A 17,068-nucleotide genomic window follows, 5' to 3' on the forward strand; every position below is an offset into this window, starting at 1 on the left:
ACTTGTCATTTTACAATGACTACCTTCGTCAGAGTCCAGTTAGGCAGCTGTCATTATTCAATTTGTTGGTCTGGGTGCATCCCTCCAAGAAAGCAGCCCAGTACCTCAGCTTGGAGTCTACATTAATAAGTTTGCAAGCTCTGGAGGGATCTTGAGACTCCATGTGTGAGGGGTTTCAGTGATGGTCTGTGTAGGGCCACTGTGGGAAATTACAAGCTGCACACAGCTGTGGGAACACAACCTTGGAGAGGGGAGCTAGGAGGGTTGTTATTGAGCAGTATGTTGCTGTTAACCAGGAACCGCTGTTAGCCAGCAGGGCACGTACTTGGCAGGCCTTGTTGCATGCGCTGGCCATGTGTACACCAACACCTGGTCAGTACTCTGCCACTGAGTCTGCTGAGGGTATAAACAGAGGCGGCTCAGAGCAGAGGGAGAGAGAAAGGACCCAGAGCACACTCTACGAACAACAGGGGATGCCCTGATGGTGCTGCACCTACCTCCCTTCTCTGCTATGACCCTGTTGATAACCATCCTCCTGCTCAGCAGTGTCTCCAGCATAGTAGGGTTGGTAAGAAACAATACACTGGTAACTGCTTATGCCAGTAACTGTAACTGCTTATGCTAGGAACTGCTTATGCAAGGCTATAATAGAGCAATAAACACTGTTGTGCTTTTAAATACCATATGTTGGGTGAACTTTGTGCATAGGAATCCTACGAACCGGTTACACTCCATCACAAATAAAGGATCCCAACATATTCCTGATTGCTTCTCTTGCAAAATAGACATCTCTAAATTCACTTTTCATGATATTAATTTAAGGACCAAAAGAACAAGACAGACATGTTTCTAGCCTTCAAAATGTCAATTTTCCTCAGAAAGGCAGGTAGAAACATATTGAATATTTACTGGACTGGAAAATTCATCACAAGGGAGGCTTTCCCAGCACAACTAGGCCTAGCTCTTCTTGTCATTAACTCTTATGTGGGAAAATGCCCCAGATTTTAACTGCAACAAGGGGAAAAATAAGGCTTTTAAAAATTCATTCAAGCACACCAATGTTTCATTATACTCTTTGCAGAGCAGATGGCAAGATGAGGCTATACCCCCTGGGCTGCACTACAGATCTCAGATGATGTTGGTGTCATCATTTCACTTGGGGATTTGGGTCAAAAGGCTTTACACTCAAATCTCTTTTTTATATAGTACAAGTGCACCCAGACTAGACCCTAACAGATAAGCAGCAGGGAGGCTAGTACAGACCACAGAGCCCTCTCAGGCACTTCCAGGTCGCTGATTTACACTGGCACATTTACAGACTGAATCCTTCTAATCCAATTAAAATCTCATCTGAGCTGTCAATACAGATGTAGCCTGTTTTATTTTAGTGTCTCGTAGAATATGCATTAATCCGGACCTGTGGACAAACTAGCCCTTCTAGGCAAATTCTGCATTATCCCAGCCTGGTTTCTAGCCCAGGTTCTCTCACTCATAAAGCCCTTACTGCTCTCACGTTACCCGCCTACCCAGGAACTCCTATGAACCTGCATCACCATCCTATCCAAGTGCTTTATAAAAATGTGCAATATATACCATTAACCTTCTGAAAAATAGCACTTTTCTCTCTCAGCTCACTTCTCATGTAATGATGGCTAGGGTACTATCATTAAATATAAAAATATGAATATGATCTATTTGCATTTAAAAGGCTTCGTTTGTTTGAAATGTACATGCCAGTTACAGGCTGTCAGCACATTTAATAAGTTACAGTGTAGACCAACAACTCACAATCTTCAGGGGCCAAAAATTTTTACAGATCATCATGTACACTTGTCATTAAATTTCGCACCAAAAACATTATAAATCATACTGTTTAATAGACTTCCATAAGGTAGCTGTGAGCTGTTTTGCCACAAGCACATGGAACACCAATATTTGCCAGGCTTAAAACAAAAACTAAAAGCACCCTAAATACCACCATAAACTCTTAAACTCCTCACAGAAACTGATACCCTCTCAGTAAGCAAAAGCCCAGCAGCAACTAAAACAGGTCTTTCAGTACGATCCGAAGGTAAACAAGTTCAGGTTTTAGCAAGCCAAGTTCAGGAGTGAAGCACGTCTCCTTGTGATGCCTTCAGGAAGGCTGGACTGAATGCTTCAATGGATCTTGGTTGTGGAGAGAGGTGAACTTTGATATAGCAATTAAAGCTTTGCATGTGAAAACCAGTACTTAAGCAGCATCCAGAAATAAATTGACAGCAGAACAGATTACACTGTTGCTCGTGACATATACCTGTCACCAAACAGAATTCTCCACACTCGGCTGTACTTTCCGAGAGGAATTCAAACTGTCTCACATAAAAAGAAAACTAACTTAAATATAGACCAGGATTTTGTGAGATACCTCCGTAAGAGGAAATTCTTCATCTGCTACTCAGTCAGAAGCAAGCAGACTCTCTTCTGCTGCACACCCTATTCCTCCTGAAATAGATGTAAATCCTATTGATTCTTTCCCACACCCCTGCCATAGAACACTGCAAATGCTAAAAAATTGTCGTGAGTGCTAGGAAAGGGGAAAACAGTTAATGGAAGAGAAATCCATACCAATTTACTATGTACACAGAAAGCAACTTTGGCTGAGGAAGTCCTTGAGTGGAAAATTGTTAGAGGGTTGGAGAGTATTCTGGAAAAGACTACTGCATGGCCACATCTTATATTCTTCCCTAGGCATCTGCTTTGGACCTCATCTTGAAATAGGAGCCTGGGCTAGGCTGTCAGACCACTGACCTGACAAACTGTAGCCATCTCTAAGTTTGGTGTGACATACTACAGTTGCCCATATGTTAACCTCCACTTGCATACACAAATTATATGGTTATTTTCACTGTTATAGCACTTTGAAGCCATGGTAATGGACAAGAACTTACTGGGCTAATGTTGTATGTGTCCTATAGAAAGATTCCGGGCAAATTCCTCTAATTCCGAGATCCAATATTTTCTGTTCTATTCCTCATCTCCATAGCACCACTCAGGCCTATATACTCTTAAAGATATCTCACTTTACATAACCTCCAATCTCAAAGTGGTAATGAGATGGCTAATCAACCGCATCAGATGGGTATCACCTTTATGATGCAGATTGCGAAACAGCACGGCCTGACGACTTCTGCCTGTGTTTCGCATGCGTGCTGAACAAGAGGGCAAAGACAGCAAGTCATTTGATGCCAGGCATGAATAGCAACTGCCTGCTACTGGAATTCGGAACATTTACCACAAAAGCAAACGACAAAGTTCATCTGAAATAACTGCTTCCCTTCCTGTTTATGTCTGTTGCTGCAACAGCACCATTTCATGGTTCAAAGGCAGCTGGCAGATGAAACATAATTAGCATAGTCACCTGACTCATACCTCAGCAGCAGTACCTTACTGTTCAAAGGACAGTACAGTATAGTCCTGTCCTGGTTTCAGCTGGGATGCAGCTAATTTTCCTCTCAGTAGCTGCTGTGTTTTGGATTTATGATGAGATTCGGCATGTGAAGAATGTTGATAAACACACTGATGTTACGAGTTGTTGCTAAAGAGACCAAGGACGCTGTCCGGCTTCCCAAGTTTTGCTAATGTGCAGGTGCAGGAAGCTGGGAGGGGTATAGCCAAAACAGTTGACCCAAACCGGTCAAACAGAGTATTCGATGCCATAAACGTATATCAGTGAGGGCTGGCTGGAGCTTGCTCTTTTTCTTGCTCCTTTGCTTGCTGCTCAGTTTTGTCTCCGTGATCACTGCTCAGGACAGGCTGTACTGGTCATTGGGATGTCGGGTGCTGAGAAACTGCATCATTCACATTTTGTATATTTTAGTATCCCTGTATTTTGTTGTTATTGTAATTTTCCTTTACTATTCTAGTAAACTGTCTTCATCTCAACCCATGAGTTTTCCTTTCTTCCTGATTCTCTCCTCCATCCCACTGGGGAGGGGGAGGGTAAGCGAGAAACTGTGTGGGGCCTACGGCTAAACCACGACAAACAAGCACTGAGGGGACACTCAAACCCTAAGACTTTCCAGTGTAGTACATTATACAACAGATTTTACCCCAAAGTTGTTGACAAGAAATTGACTGTGAGAGTGCCATTCTCTAGAAAACTTATGAGGTTCTTTCTAACATGCCCATTACTAAACCTGGAGAATTGCATAGTGCTGCAAGAATAAATCAGCATATTTAAGCATTTTGTTGTATTTATGCCCAGTGCACTATTAATCATCCTGTCATTTGCTGCCTTTCTCCCACCAAGGAATTGGTTAAAAAATAATGAAAAAAAAAACCAAAAACAAAAACAAAAAAAAAGAAAACCCAAACTTCTATTGAAGTTTTTTTCCTAACCCTTTACTCCTCCTTTGAAGGGAAGAGTTCATCCACTCTGGCAGCAGAAACTTACCACAAGTTCGGAGAATCTGGCATTGAGCTCCTCTGCTGGTGGGATTGGGACAGAAAACTCAAGGAATTGGAGGGGGTTATTGTCCTTGAGGTTGATTTCAGGGAGGTCGCTACCTCCAAAACAACAAAGAAACCCCAACGCATGACGATTCCTCTTCCGGGGGGCCATGATCATGGTGTATGATGCTATCTTCTGATCATGTTCTGCAGGAAGAAAGAAAAAAAAAACCCAAAAGACATTAAATGACAAACAAGGACTGCTGGATCTGTGCAGCTCTCTGCAGTTACAACGGTTATCACTGGTGTAGCAGCTGCAAGAGGACAAAAGGATCTGAGACACAAAAGAGCTAAAGAAACACTCAAGCTAGACAAGGTAACTAAGTTTTAATATGATATTAACATGTTCTTGTGTGACAGTGTAGAATCACTTCTCCCAAAGTTTCCTAAAAGGTTTTACAAACTCAGGGTGGGATTTCCCAGCAGGTAGATTTATCAGTAATGCTCAGTAGCAAAGGTTGAATGCTACCACTGAAAGCCAGTACTGGCCTTTCTCTTACTACTACAGCAAAGGAAGCAAAGTATCAGAAGCAAAAAGCACTTACTGGAGAATTTACTCAGAATAAATGGAAGATCTTCCAAAGGTATACCACTTGATCAAAATAAAATGAACAATGAAACAATGAAGCAGAAATCAATTTTCCACCACCCTGGAGCCAGACCACCAAAAACTCACTTATCCCTTTATGGTCAGGACTATAGCAGTAGAATCATTTTGTCTATCACATTTTCAAACATGTGTAACTACTTTGTGCTGTTTTATGTATCCAGGGGAGAAACTGCACAGTGCTAATGCATACTTTCAGATTTACATTCAAGCTGCCAGATCCCATCTTGACAGGACCCAGGCTTGAGGGGCTTTGGTAACAGAAGCATAAAGGGAGGCAAAAGGAGGCCTAAAGGAGGAGTTAGGAAGTAACTGATTTCACCACACAACACCGTTTGTGAGCAGCCCATCCAAACAGGAAGCCTCCTGCCAGCAGTTTGAAAGGAGGGATCTGTGCAGTCCACAGAGCGCCGCATATTTTGCCCTTTTAAGGGACTTGTTGTTTGACAGCTTAGGGGCTTATTTGTGTTATATTTTTAAGGACTTCACTTTTTAACTTAATCTGCAGAATAAGCCATATCCTTAGAGAGTAAATACTTAAAGCCTCTTGTGAAGCCCAGCTCCCTGTGCACGGGGCAAGGGAGCAGGGAGGGAGGTGGCAGGTGAATGGAGCCACAGGATGCTGGATGCTGTATCAGCAGCAACACAGCTGAGCTTTGTCATCAGAGCAGCTGCTGCCCTAACCTGCCCCACAATGCTTTGATCTGTTTGCTTGCCAGAACAAGGCTGCTTTGAGCTCTCATAAAAACAAAGTAATTGTGCTAGGAAAAGCACCTTTAGGACAGCAGTTGCAAAGTGGGACTTAACATACTGTAAACAGCCAGAAGCTCTCCAGGGACTCTTTGCACAGAAGTCAGCATGCTCACTTAAGAAAAAAAAAAAAAAAAAGCAACAAACAACAACCACCAAAAAAACCAAACCACCCAAACCTCCACCCTTTTCGCACTGTGTGCTTGGCAGGAATCACCTGTCATATTTAGTGCTGGGATTAACTTGTCTAGCACCTCTCTAATGCACTGGAGGGGCATCAGCTGCAACTCTCATGTAGCCAAGAGGAAAGCGAGCTGGTACCAGGCACTGTCTTCTGGCATGCCTGCTTTCCTTTGCTCTCTGCGCCAACTCTGCAAGGGGTGGTATGTCTCAGCAGGACTCACTAAGGCAGGGTGATGCTAGCTTCAAAAGCACATTTATAAGATCATTGGATCCTAACTAGGAGATGCCAAAGGCTAGCTTAATCCTGGAACCAGGAGCTGATAATGGTTCAGTCAGCAAAACCAAAATGACCTCAAATCCAGCACAATGATGGGCATGGCAACTTTTTTTTCCTCTCAGTGGTGGAGACTTAAGAGATTTAGTTCTTAAAAGATTTCATAAAAGAGCATCAGAAGAAGTTGAAGTTGACTATCACAGACCACCTTCTCAGGGACTACTCTGAGTGCAATGTCCTTTACGGTAATCTGGTCATGGGTGATATTAGAATCCATTAGTTTGACAAACCTTTGTTTTGGAAGGCACTCAAATCAATAAGCCAAACCTGATTTACATACAATGTAACTACACTTGCATCAATTCAGCTGTAACCAAGTTCTGGCCCACTGTCCAGAGGCTTCCTCACCAGCCATCAAAGGACCAGCATTCTCTGGGGCATGGACAACATATCATCCTTGGAAAAACTGGCTGAGACATTGAAGTGATAGAACCATAACATCTTCCTTTATGAGCTCAGGTCAAGACTGGTAAGCACTTCTCCAGAAGAGGCATCTTACCAGGAAATGAGTACTACTTGAATGGATATAAAGGCCAACATTTTCTACAGTATAAGTACTACCCTGGTAAGGGCACCACAGGTTGTCCTTTACTGACATTTCATCACTCGGCTTTCATCCTAGGCAGGTTCATCTAAGAGGTGAACAGTCAGTCTCCACGCCTTCTTCATCCATAATGCTGAAAAATACACAAGCTAGTGCTTGTTCCTGTGATGTTTTTACAAAATCAGCATCCATTCCTTGGGATCTATATTTGAGAAACTCAGCAAAGTTACTCAGCTTTTACTACTCTGCAAAAGCACGCAGAGCTCACATGAACAGTAACCTTGTCTTGCCTTACTTTAACAAAGCATCATCACATTGCACAACTCATACTCTTAACACTGGCATTTTCCAGGTCCATCTACAAGCAGCATGCAGGAAATTCATACTGACACTGAGGGGTAAAATGGCACTTCTGTATTGCTACAACACTGTAACTGTAGATAGGTGAGGTGTCTAGATGCTTTTAAAATCAGAACAATAGAAGACTGCTAGAGAGGAATCCAGCACAGGTGTTTTAGAACTGAATCTCTGAATGAATGAATGATATTTCTAAGTAGGAGTACTGTCTTTCTAAAGATTAAGCTTGCCAGTCACAGGATGCCGAGGGGCATTTACTTAAGTTGCACTATTCATGCTATTTATGAACTAATTACAGCTCCTTGATTTTTGCTGGTGGACATTGTTTAAAACAAAATAAACATTTTCTAATAGCCTCCAAATTATTTTTTTTTCTTTTTTTCCTCTCTCTTTTGCCTTTTCATTGTCAAGACCCAAATTTGAGGAAAACGTGCTTCCAAAAGATGGGGCAGGGGAGGAGGCAACAAAGAAAATGAAGAAAATAACATCTTTCGTTTTTCTGAGTGGTAATTGATAACAAAGCTGTCAAAAAATTTATGAAAATAGCAAAAGGTTTTTATTCTATTAAAAACTCTATTGCCTTTCAACTTCTTGCAAGTAAAGTGACTGTAAAGTGTGTAAACTTGTGCAATTATCTATTTCTATATATACCTCCAGTGAGAATCAATGGGAAATCTCTCTCTGGAGAGAATCCCACTATTACACATAACTCCCTCCCCACAACTCTTCTCAGTTGTACTGTTTTACCCTTATGCACAACACAAACAAGTTGCTGTCAATTCAACAGCAAACCACACACCCGCTCCTCAACGGCACATCCCCCTCCTGCTTCCCAGCCCTATCTGCGGTTCGGCTCAGGTCAGGAGTCACAGCCTGGAACTTTGCCCAAGGTCTAATTATAACAACGTCCTCTTCCTCTGACAGGGCGTACGTGTTCATTTCCAAACCATTTGGCCCAGTGACCAAACATAATTAAGCTAATGCAATTTTTCCAAGTCTTATCAGAAGGTTTAGCCGCATGGGATGTGATCCATGCTAACTGCACACGAGGATCCTCTTGCAATTGCAGAGTCTTACTCTTTTCATTCTCATCTCAGAAATTTTAATTTCCATGCAAAAATATCCTAAGTTAGCAACGTTTCACAAACACTAAGACACCTGAAACAACCGCTATGCCAGCAGCTCTCCTGTGCAAGAGGGCCCATTATCACAGCTTTTACCTTACGGTCCTGTCCTTCACCGCAGTGAGCAGCCAGAGCACAACTATAAAACAGAGAAATTTGCTTTTGTATCATCACCTTTGGATAAACTGAAGAAAGAGAGAGAACTCTGTGGGTTAACTAAACACATGCAGTCCCGTAAAACCAGTTTGCAATATAAGGAAGCATTAATGGAAAATACTGATGTACTCATTTCCAGAGTTGCTTTTCCACTGATCATCAACAGACACACAATGTCAGTGGATGTACTCACAGCTCTCACCTGAGTGGGAAGCATGGGTCTAAATGTATGATGCAGAATCGCTGTCTACACTAGTTTATGCTAACAGGAGAGGAAACAAAGTAAATCACTTCCATTTCCCCCTAAATCTGTATTGTTCTCTATGGCAGGATAAAACACATAAATGTGATGTATTATCACAGAAGTAGAAACAAACCTGAATTTGAACTGGTTTGGAGTATAAGCCAACTCACCCTCTGCCCCAAAATCCGAGTTAAACCTCTACGTTATTCAACTATTAAATAATAAACCACCCAAACTTCATGGTATAATAGCTAGTTTCATCATCTGATGATGAAATGGAGAAAATAAGCACCATGCTCAAAATTGTCAAAATATATACATTGGGTAAAGCTAAAGAGCACTGTCCTGAACCTATGCTCAGTTCCCTGGACCAAATTGCTTTTTCAGTACACAGATGGTGAAACTATGAACTTCATACATGTTCCAATTACCAGGGGAATTTTCCGTGTATGTCACACGTAACATGACAGATGTCAGATGCAATATGAAGCAATTACAGCATGGTGGATGGGGAAAGGGGGCAAGTAAGCAACCCATTTGTTCTATCTGCAGTAGCAACCCAGCTCCTTTGATTAGAATTTGTCACCATACTAAGGAGTTTCTTGGTCTCCAGGGCACAACACAGCAACAAAACAACCAATTATTTAAAATCCACAAAGTTAAAACCTTTCTTTCAGGAAGGAGGGTAATCCTTCCTGAAGGGTGCGTCTGCCTACTATGTTGGTCAGGAAGGTATCAGACTCAAAATGGATCAACAGACCCAGAAAATCGTGGAAACTGAGCAGAGCCTTGTGCAGTAGTCATGGCCACTCAGTCCTGGCGAGCCATGGCCTACGCTTAACGGTTTCACCAGAGCAGAGATCTCAGCTCAAAATGCACAGTACGTTTTGAAGACAGTTCATGGATTTTCCTTCCCACAACACATAAAAACAAGGGTGCAGACCTCAAGGTGGTATAAGGACTTCACAACTCAGGCCAGGCACTCAGCTCTGGTCTGTTTTACACACTATCACATCAAAACTGAGACGGCTGAGAATTTCAAAGCATTCTAAAGACCTAAAGATTGTCTCCTGCTATATAGGTATTATTATATAGTATTAATACTTTATTTAATTGTAAATATTTTTTAAATTCCTTTTTCTTTGCCTAAGAAATATGTCCTGAGATAGGAGAAAAGGCAAGGGCTATCTGAAGATTGTCAGGTGTAACTATATCCATGAACCTACTTAATGCAACGTGTCTGTCAAAAATCTGTTTATTCTTAATACTTTAAGGATGCTCAGGAAGTGCTGGATGACTAATAACCACTAATAGTAGTCTGTTAATGCCCACAAATCCAATACCTCTCACTTGATACCAGCTTATCAACACAAAAAACCTGAACTGTAAGAACTGTAAGAGGTCTTTCCTTCTGAAAGATTAATTTGCAACATTTTTCTCTGTTGTCACCTGGGAATAAGAGGGAAAAAAACCCCACAAAACTACAAAAAAAAAAAACCCAAACAAAACCAAAAACCAAACAACCGAAGAAAACAAACAAACAAAAATACCAGGAGGTTCTTCATGTTCCTCCCAATCCATTTATCTATCCAAATTGTCTTCATAGAAAAACAATTTTAAAAGAACAGTCAAATACAGATTCAAAATACAAAGTGGAGAGAGCAACAAAGCACTTAGAGTCACTATCATAAATCTGGCTAGTAATCATTTGTTATTTCTTTACATCTTTTTTCCCACCTTTTAATCAAGTATAGATTAATATTTTTCTATACTTGACTGAGCTGACTGAACAATCCATTCATTCTTCTACCTGCTAAGAAGTTATTTTATTTTCACAAATGTATACGACATATTTACTATAACTCTGACTCCACACAAAAATTTGTAGGGTCAAAACTAGTCTGTCCTCCTAGACAATAAAAGCTGAGTCTTAATTATAATTTTGCATCTCATTTAGATGCAAGTAAATCTAAACATCTTTAACATTTCTGAATGGTGATGTGACTACCACAGCTTATACTGCAAACAAAACAATTAAAATTCACAACTTAAGTGTTTATCCAGAATATGTATGTCCTTCACCTCCTCAGCATCTCAGCATATAAGATATTTGGCTAAGAGGGGAGGTAGAGATGTCCTACTAAGCAGCAACTTTGGAGGCAAGAATATATTTTGCTTAGTGTTCATCGTATCACAGGTTCCCATCTTAATTTATCAATTCCATACTTAGGCAAGCTTGCAAACAATTCAAATCACAGTGGTGGTGGATCTAATGGGATATAAGCAACCTATCTGGCTTGAGTGCAGTAGTCTGGAGACCCATATTTCTTTCCTTGCCCCTTCCCTATTATGACTTCCAAGTTTTCTAGTGTTGCAGCACTGCAGTTTCAGTCACATCTACAGACACTCTCCATTTCCTTCTCAATCAGAAAGTCTGGACTGTTACTAAGATTAATTTTCCTGTCTTCCTCACCATGAAGCATGTTTGTTCTATTCATATATCTTACCAAATATTACTCCATTCTCTTCTATTAAAAAAAAAAAATTGCAAAACTCTTCTCTTTTTTTGAGCAGATATTAAAAAGAAAAAAAAAAACAAACTTCTGAAGAGATATCTACTACAAGACACAAACTGTAAAGACTGCACCACACTGTGTATGTTTTATTTTTGTTGTGTTATACTCCACCAATATGTCTTATTTTTGTTGTATTGTACTCAATTGTCCTAGCTGCGGCACTGAAGTTGCAGGTTCTCCGGTGTAGAGTCTTAGTTACCTGCTTAAATCAGTTATTGTACAGTGTCAGGTAGACTTATGGTATTACACAAATGGTAATAAAAAAAATAGGTCAGCAAAAAATAATCACCCAGCTGGAGTCTGGCCTGGACATAATGGTTCACACCCCAGTAATGATGCTGCTGTAGAGGCAGCATTTAGCAGTGTCCACAAATCCAGTGTGGATAAATTTATGCTTTATGAAATAATGGAATTTATGCTTTATGAAATAATGGAATTTATGCAGTGATTTCCCCTACCACAGCATTAGCTTCACTAGCTGGGTTGGTTTTTTATGTCATTGTTGTTCTTCAAATTGTTGTGATTGTAAGAGCCTGTGGGAAATAAACTGCATACATTGGGAAAGAATCCCCCAAACCCCACAGATGCCACCCCAGGACCCAATCTTAACTGAGGATAAGACCATCCAGCCAGTAGGTCTTTTCAAACACTCTCTACAGTCCCCAGATTTGACTCTTGAAAGAATTAAGGTGTTAAAAAATGTTATTTTTAGGACTTCCTAAGAATATACTGTAATCTCAGGGCCATGAATTCAGGACAAGACTACAATCCAAGTTATATCTGTACTATCCAACATAACTGATCCGAACTGCCTTTTCTGCAAGCTACAGATCTAGACAGTAGAGCCCAGGTTAGACTCTTAACTTTCTTTACGTTCTTTTGTTGGTGGGTACAGTGCTATGATGCAATTTCATAGGATAGAGTGCCTTAGAAGTTGGAGTGTGAGATTAAGCCTTTATTCAATCTAAGAATTCATAGAATGAAGATGAAATAGGTCATCATGACCTCCATCAAGCAGATATACACCTTGAACAGCCAGTACGAGCACACTGTTCCTTCAGTTCCAATGCAGAAGACTATTTTCCTCTACAGGAAAATGAAGTCCCGTGCCTTTTACAGGTCTTACAGTACGAAATGCCTTTAATGTCACTGGTTTGAAACTGGCCCTAATCAGTAATGTCTGTCAGTTCTATGTGTAAGACTAGCTCCGAAGGACAAGACATCCATGCCCCAGAGTCAAGTCTTTGATCACATCAAGAAAGATGTGATCTTGAGAACAAGCTGTCCCACTCAACCCTCTATGCCAAAAGACCAGGAATATTGGCAGGGCAGATTAGTACTAAAGCTTAGTCTAGGGACTTGAAGTCTCTGCAATATTTCTGTTGGGAAGAATGGGGTTTAGTTACAAGGGATGTCAATCTAGAGTAGCACTAAGAACCACCACCTTCAGAAGAACGAACACACAAAACCCCATTACTAAGAGTGTCCCTCTCTTGTTTGAGTCATTGTAATTTTTCCATTCTGTCATTGCCCAATTATTTCCAGACATGATGTAACTATTTCGCCAGGGGATTTGGGAGTCAAAATGTTGCTGCTGTTGTCATCATTATCCTGGGTGCCTGAATTTTCCAGACAAAATAAGCAGCTGAGGGCATTAGAGTGCCTCTGCTGAGAGAGAAATAATCTGTAAGAACTGCCAGTGTGCTCCAAGAAAAACAAACAAATGGTAAAGGTCCAATTACATCTTCCCAAACTCCAGCTCATTTCCATGTGAAATGCTGTTTTCTTATTCAGACAATTAGTAGAAGAATGTTTCATCTGTGGTCCGATGTCATCACAGCATACAAAAATTGATTTCCATTCTAACACTGGGTTCAGTGCCACTACAGGACATTAAAGCTCAACTTGACTGTAAATATGTACTGGTTATAATCACTGGAAACCAACCACAGATGTAGGTGTGCAAGTGCTGTCTTCACTATTGACAGGCAAATCAATTACCTGCACTGGCAAAATTTTCCTGAAGTTCTCTATCTGGAAAAAGCAACTCAGTCTTTATAGCAAATGGGCATAACCCAACACAGACAACATTTGGACTTTCATATGTTTTTCATGAATGGCAATGAATCTCTTCAAAACTAGTGTTCATCAATGCCACCTGGAAAAGCCAGCTTCCAGGCTGCAGATCTGCCACTTTCCTACTTAGTGCCTCAGCCAAAGTACAGTATATTTCTACATGTCACTGCAAACATGTAAATAATGAAGACGGTGGTTCTCAGTTCAGTTCCATATACTGAAAAGCCACTGGCGGGGATGGTAGTTAAAAGGCTTGTTTAGTGTTTGACTAAGTGAAAGAAACAGTTAGTAGATGCATTACAAAGGGAACCAGTCTTGGGATTTTGATGCTCTCTCCATCTTAGAGATGGTTTCCATAGGTCAATGCACAGGTCAAAGCATCATTGATTTTATACACTTATTTTTTAAGCTACTCATATTCCAGAGTTGTCAATTTGGTACCAAAAATAAATTCACTTTAGAAAATGAAGTTAAGAAAAGGTCATATACAGCATTTTATTCCAGCATTTTTATTTTTGTTCAACATTCTGACAAGGGATACTCTAGGTTCAATGCCCTGAAATCTCAACATTACGCAAGTAGGTTTGAACTCTAAGCCAGCAGCTTGGTGAAATTGTTGAACTTTTAAACTAACGTGTCTTCATGAAGAATGGATATTTGGAAAGAGCTCTGCTCAAGGATTTTGGATTGTTTTCTATGCGTATTTAAGCGGTCTCCAGATAAAATATATTTTCTGGCTGCCGTAATATTTACAGGAGAAGATTTTACATCAACTCTGAAGCCTGGTTTAGGTTACTGCTTTAGGTTTTGAGGCTGTTAAATGCTATGCGGCATTAGGGTGTACAAGGCCTCATCTACATTTATGTTAGACTCTACAGAGCTGATGCTCTGAGTGACACAGGTAGTGATCAATTATGAGGGTATGAAAAGAAAGCGCTACCTAAAACCAGCCACCTTCTTTGCATGGTCAGTGAGCACTTTTGGCCAAGAGCAGCATGTTGCAAGGAGTGCACTAAAAGGAGGGACAGGGAGAATTCCCCTAAAATATCCAAGTGTGAGGATCTTCTCTACAAAGCGATGCATAGCCATGTGGTCTAGAGCATATGGTACACAAGGGTGTTGTGCCTGCGCCTATTGCTACCAACTCTCTTCTACTGCCTTCTCCAGACTGCTGATAGCTACTTAGTCTCTCCTGGATTCTCATGTCAAGAGGTCACATCCATGTCAAGGCCCTTTACTGTTCACGATTAAGAAATGTTTAAGAATTGAAGTATATCTAGGGAAGATTTCCTAGAACTGTAATGGACCAACACACTGTTCTTCCTCAAGGATAGGTCATTTGCTTAAATGTATGCTCAGATACCCAAAGAAAACTTCAGAGAAGCTGCATACAGCAGATGTTTGGGTAGTCATCTCTGGGCTTCTCAGTATCTACAGCAAGTCAACAGGCTGCCTGAAGATACAGCACGTTCTTTCAGCTTCTAAATCCAGCTACTTGCATCTTGTTGACAAAGATCTGAGCACAGTGCACAAAAAAAAACCAGATTGCAATGTAAAATTCCTTCAGCTTCCCACCACAACTGCACACTAGAGGTAGGGCAGTGAGAAAAACCCCAACCAGAAAATCACCAACACCCCCCGGCTCCCTCCCCCTCAAAAAAACCAACACCACACCACCCAAAATCCAACCAATTGCTTCTAAACAGCAATTTGATCTGGGTACACAGTCCTTAGACATGATTCAAAAAGAAGGCCCACTGCAAACAAATAAAATAGAATTCTACCTTCTATCAGAGAAGGAACACCTTCTTTGTCCCCTTAAGGCTGCAAACATTATTATTATTTTTATACCCAGTGATGTATGTCTTTGCAGAACATGTACCCATATCACTGCTTATTGTCTCTAGTTCTGTACAACAATGATTTACTTGATAGATTGTATAGGGTTTTATCCAAATCACCTGCTGCAGTTTGTTTTGTCTCACCCTTTGGAAGCATATTTAAAACTTATTCAAATCATTAATTTTTCTTACACCTTGTATCTTAAATTTATGGATGGAATACATACAAATAGAGACAGAAAGCAGTCACACATTGTCTCCTACAACAAGTTCAGGTCTTGGATCTGTTGCCCTGGTCAGGCAGGGACATTTATAAGATAAATATATATTATGCAAGAATATTTCCCACTGCAAGAAAAACTGAAATTGCTATTATTTTATAGAAGCATAATAAAAATTGTACAGAAAAATGTCTCCATTTCCGAATCTCTGAAAAGAAGATAAACTAGCAGATGTACAAAGCAAACACTGAGGTCACACCAGTAAGACACTGTTCAGGGTGACCTTTTTCCTAGTGCTTGTTCTGTTGATACCCTAACATCAGTCAAACGCAGCCTGTAAGAAGCATGGCTACTGCCCAGGAAATGTTCTTAGTGCTAGGTTTATAGTGTTATCAGCTATTAAACACAAAAAGCTCCACTTGGATAACCCCAGAATTAAACAAATTAAGCAACGCAAAAGAGGGGAGTCAGTGTGGGAAGCAGTTTTAAGGAACATTGTTTTGTTTCCAAGAAAAAAAAAAAAAAACAAAAAAACAAAAAAACAACAGTTCTTTAGACAGGAGTGAGTCCACAAGGTCTTTGAATATCCCATTCATGCTGAGATTTCAAACACAGGCAAAAATTTTCTACATTTTTAAGAGGTCATGCATGATAAGGAAACAATTCATCTCCTACAGGGCCTACTAATAGCAGCACTAACTCTCCTTAATTCCCAGAGCACACTTCATGTCCATAACAATATTACAGGACAATTTCCAGCATCTACTGGAATACTCACAGAGGAAGAGTTTCTCTCCATTTAAATTACAATAGTATGACTACATGGTGAACAGTTCTCAATTGTCAAATCCCACTATGATGACCATCAAGTCACCTGTTCCCCAGAAAGCTGTTCATAGTAGAAGTGCCCTCCAAGAAAGTGATTTTCACAGCACCTCAGAAATCTCAGTACAAAAGAGGATGAAACATAACATTGTCCAAATGAAAGGAAAAAAAAAGAAAATAAAAGAAAAAAGAAAAAACTTTCATACTGGGATGGGATCCACCTTGAGAAGCGGTTTTGTCTCGTCCGTTTAAGAGAGAGAAACCAACACTGACAATATCTTGGAAATGAGATCTCTCTGCCCCTTCTAATCAACCACTCTGGACCAAAGAAAGCATTTCTCTAAGTTGGAAGGAGTGTCTCTAAGGACCAAAATCTGAGCTTGAGTTACTAAATAACTGAATAGGGTAAAGCCACTTATCATGGGAAATTGAGCACAGGGCAAGAGGAAAGATCAGTTTTCTAGCTGGAAGGATGCTGTGCTCTGTGGGAGTATTATAGCAAGTCTCATGCTGTGGAAGGACCTCGGTGTGGAGGTAATGCCAGCAGGTCAACCAGCCAATAGGTCAGTGAAGAAAATAAATCTATGCTTTTGTATTCAGTTCTTCAAATATTTAGGCTGAGGTCACTCCAGATGAAGTCTCTTTCTTATCACATACCAAGGGTCTTATATTCTGTGAAGTGAATTATTTTAGACCTTTGCCAGGGAATCTCCTAAAAATCATATTTATATAGGCAAAGTCA

At 40.5% G+C, this 17,068-nt stretch overlaps 1 protein-coding gene across 5 annotated transcripts in view; it reads right to left on the reverse strand.

The window, feature by feature from the left end:
• The window catches only part of DAAM2 (dishevelled associated activator of morphogenesis 2), a 212,022-nt gene that overhangs the window by 123,882 nt on the left and 71,072 nt on the right, over positions 1 to 17,068 (reverse strand). For all 5 annotated transcript variants that reach the window (XM_086744495.1, XM_086744497.1, XM_086744496.1 and 2 more), the window contains one exon: positions 4,433 to 4,635. In XM_086744495.1, the coding sequence (XP_086600621.1) occupies positions 4,433 to 4,606 (174 nt within the window). In that variant the 5' untranslated portion in view covers positions 4,607 to 4,635. The remainder of the gene's footprint in view (positions 1 to 4,432; positions 4,636 to 17,068) is intronic.

The sequence above is a fragment of the Chlamydotis macqueenii genome, chromosome 3 (assembly GCF_036417535.1).
Source record: "Chlamydotis macqueenii isolate bChlMac1 chromosome 3, bChlMac1.mat, whole genome shotgun sequence".
Lineage (NCBI taxonomy): Eukaryota > Metazoa > Chordata > Aves > Otidiformes > Otididae > Chlamydotis > Chlamydotis macqueenii.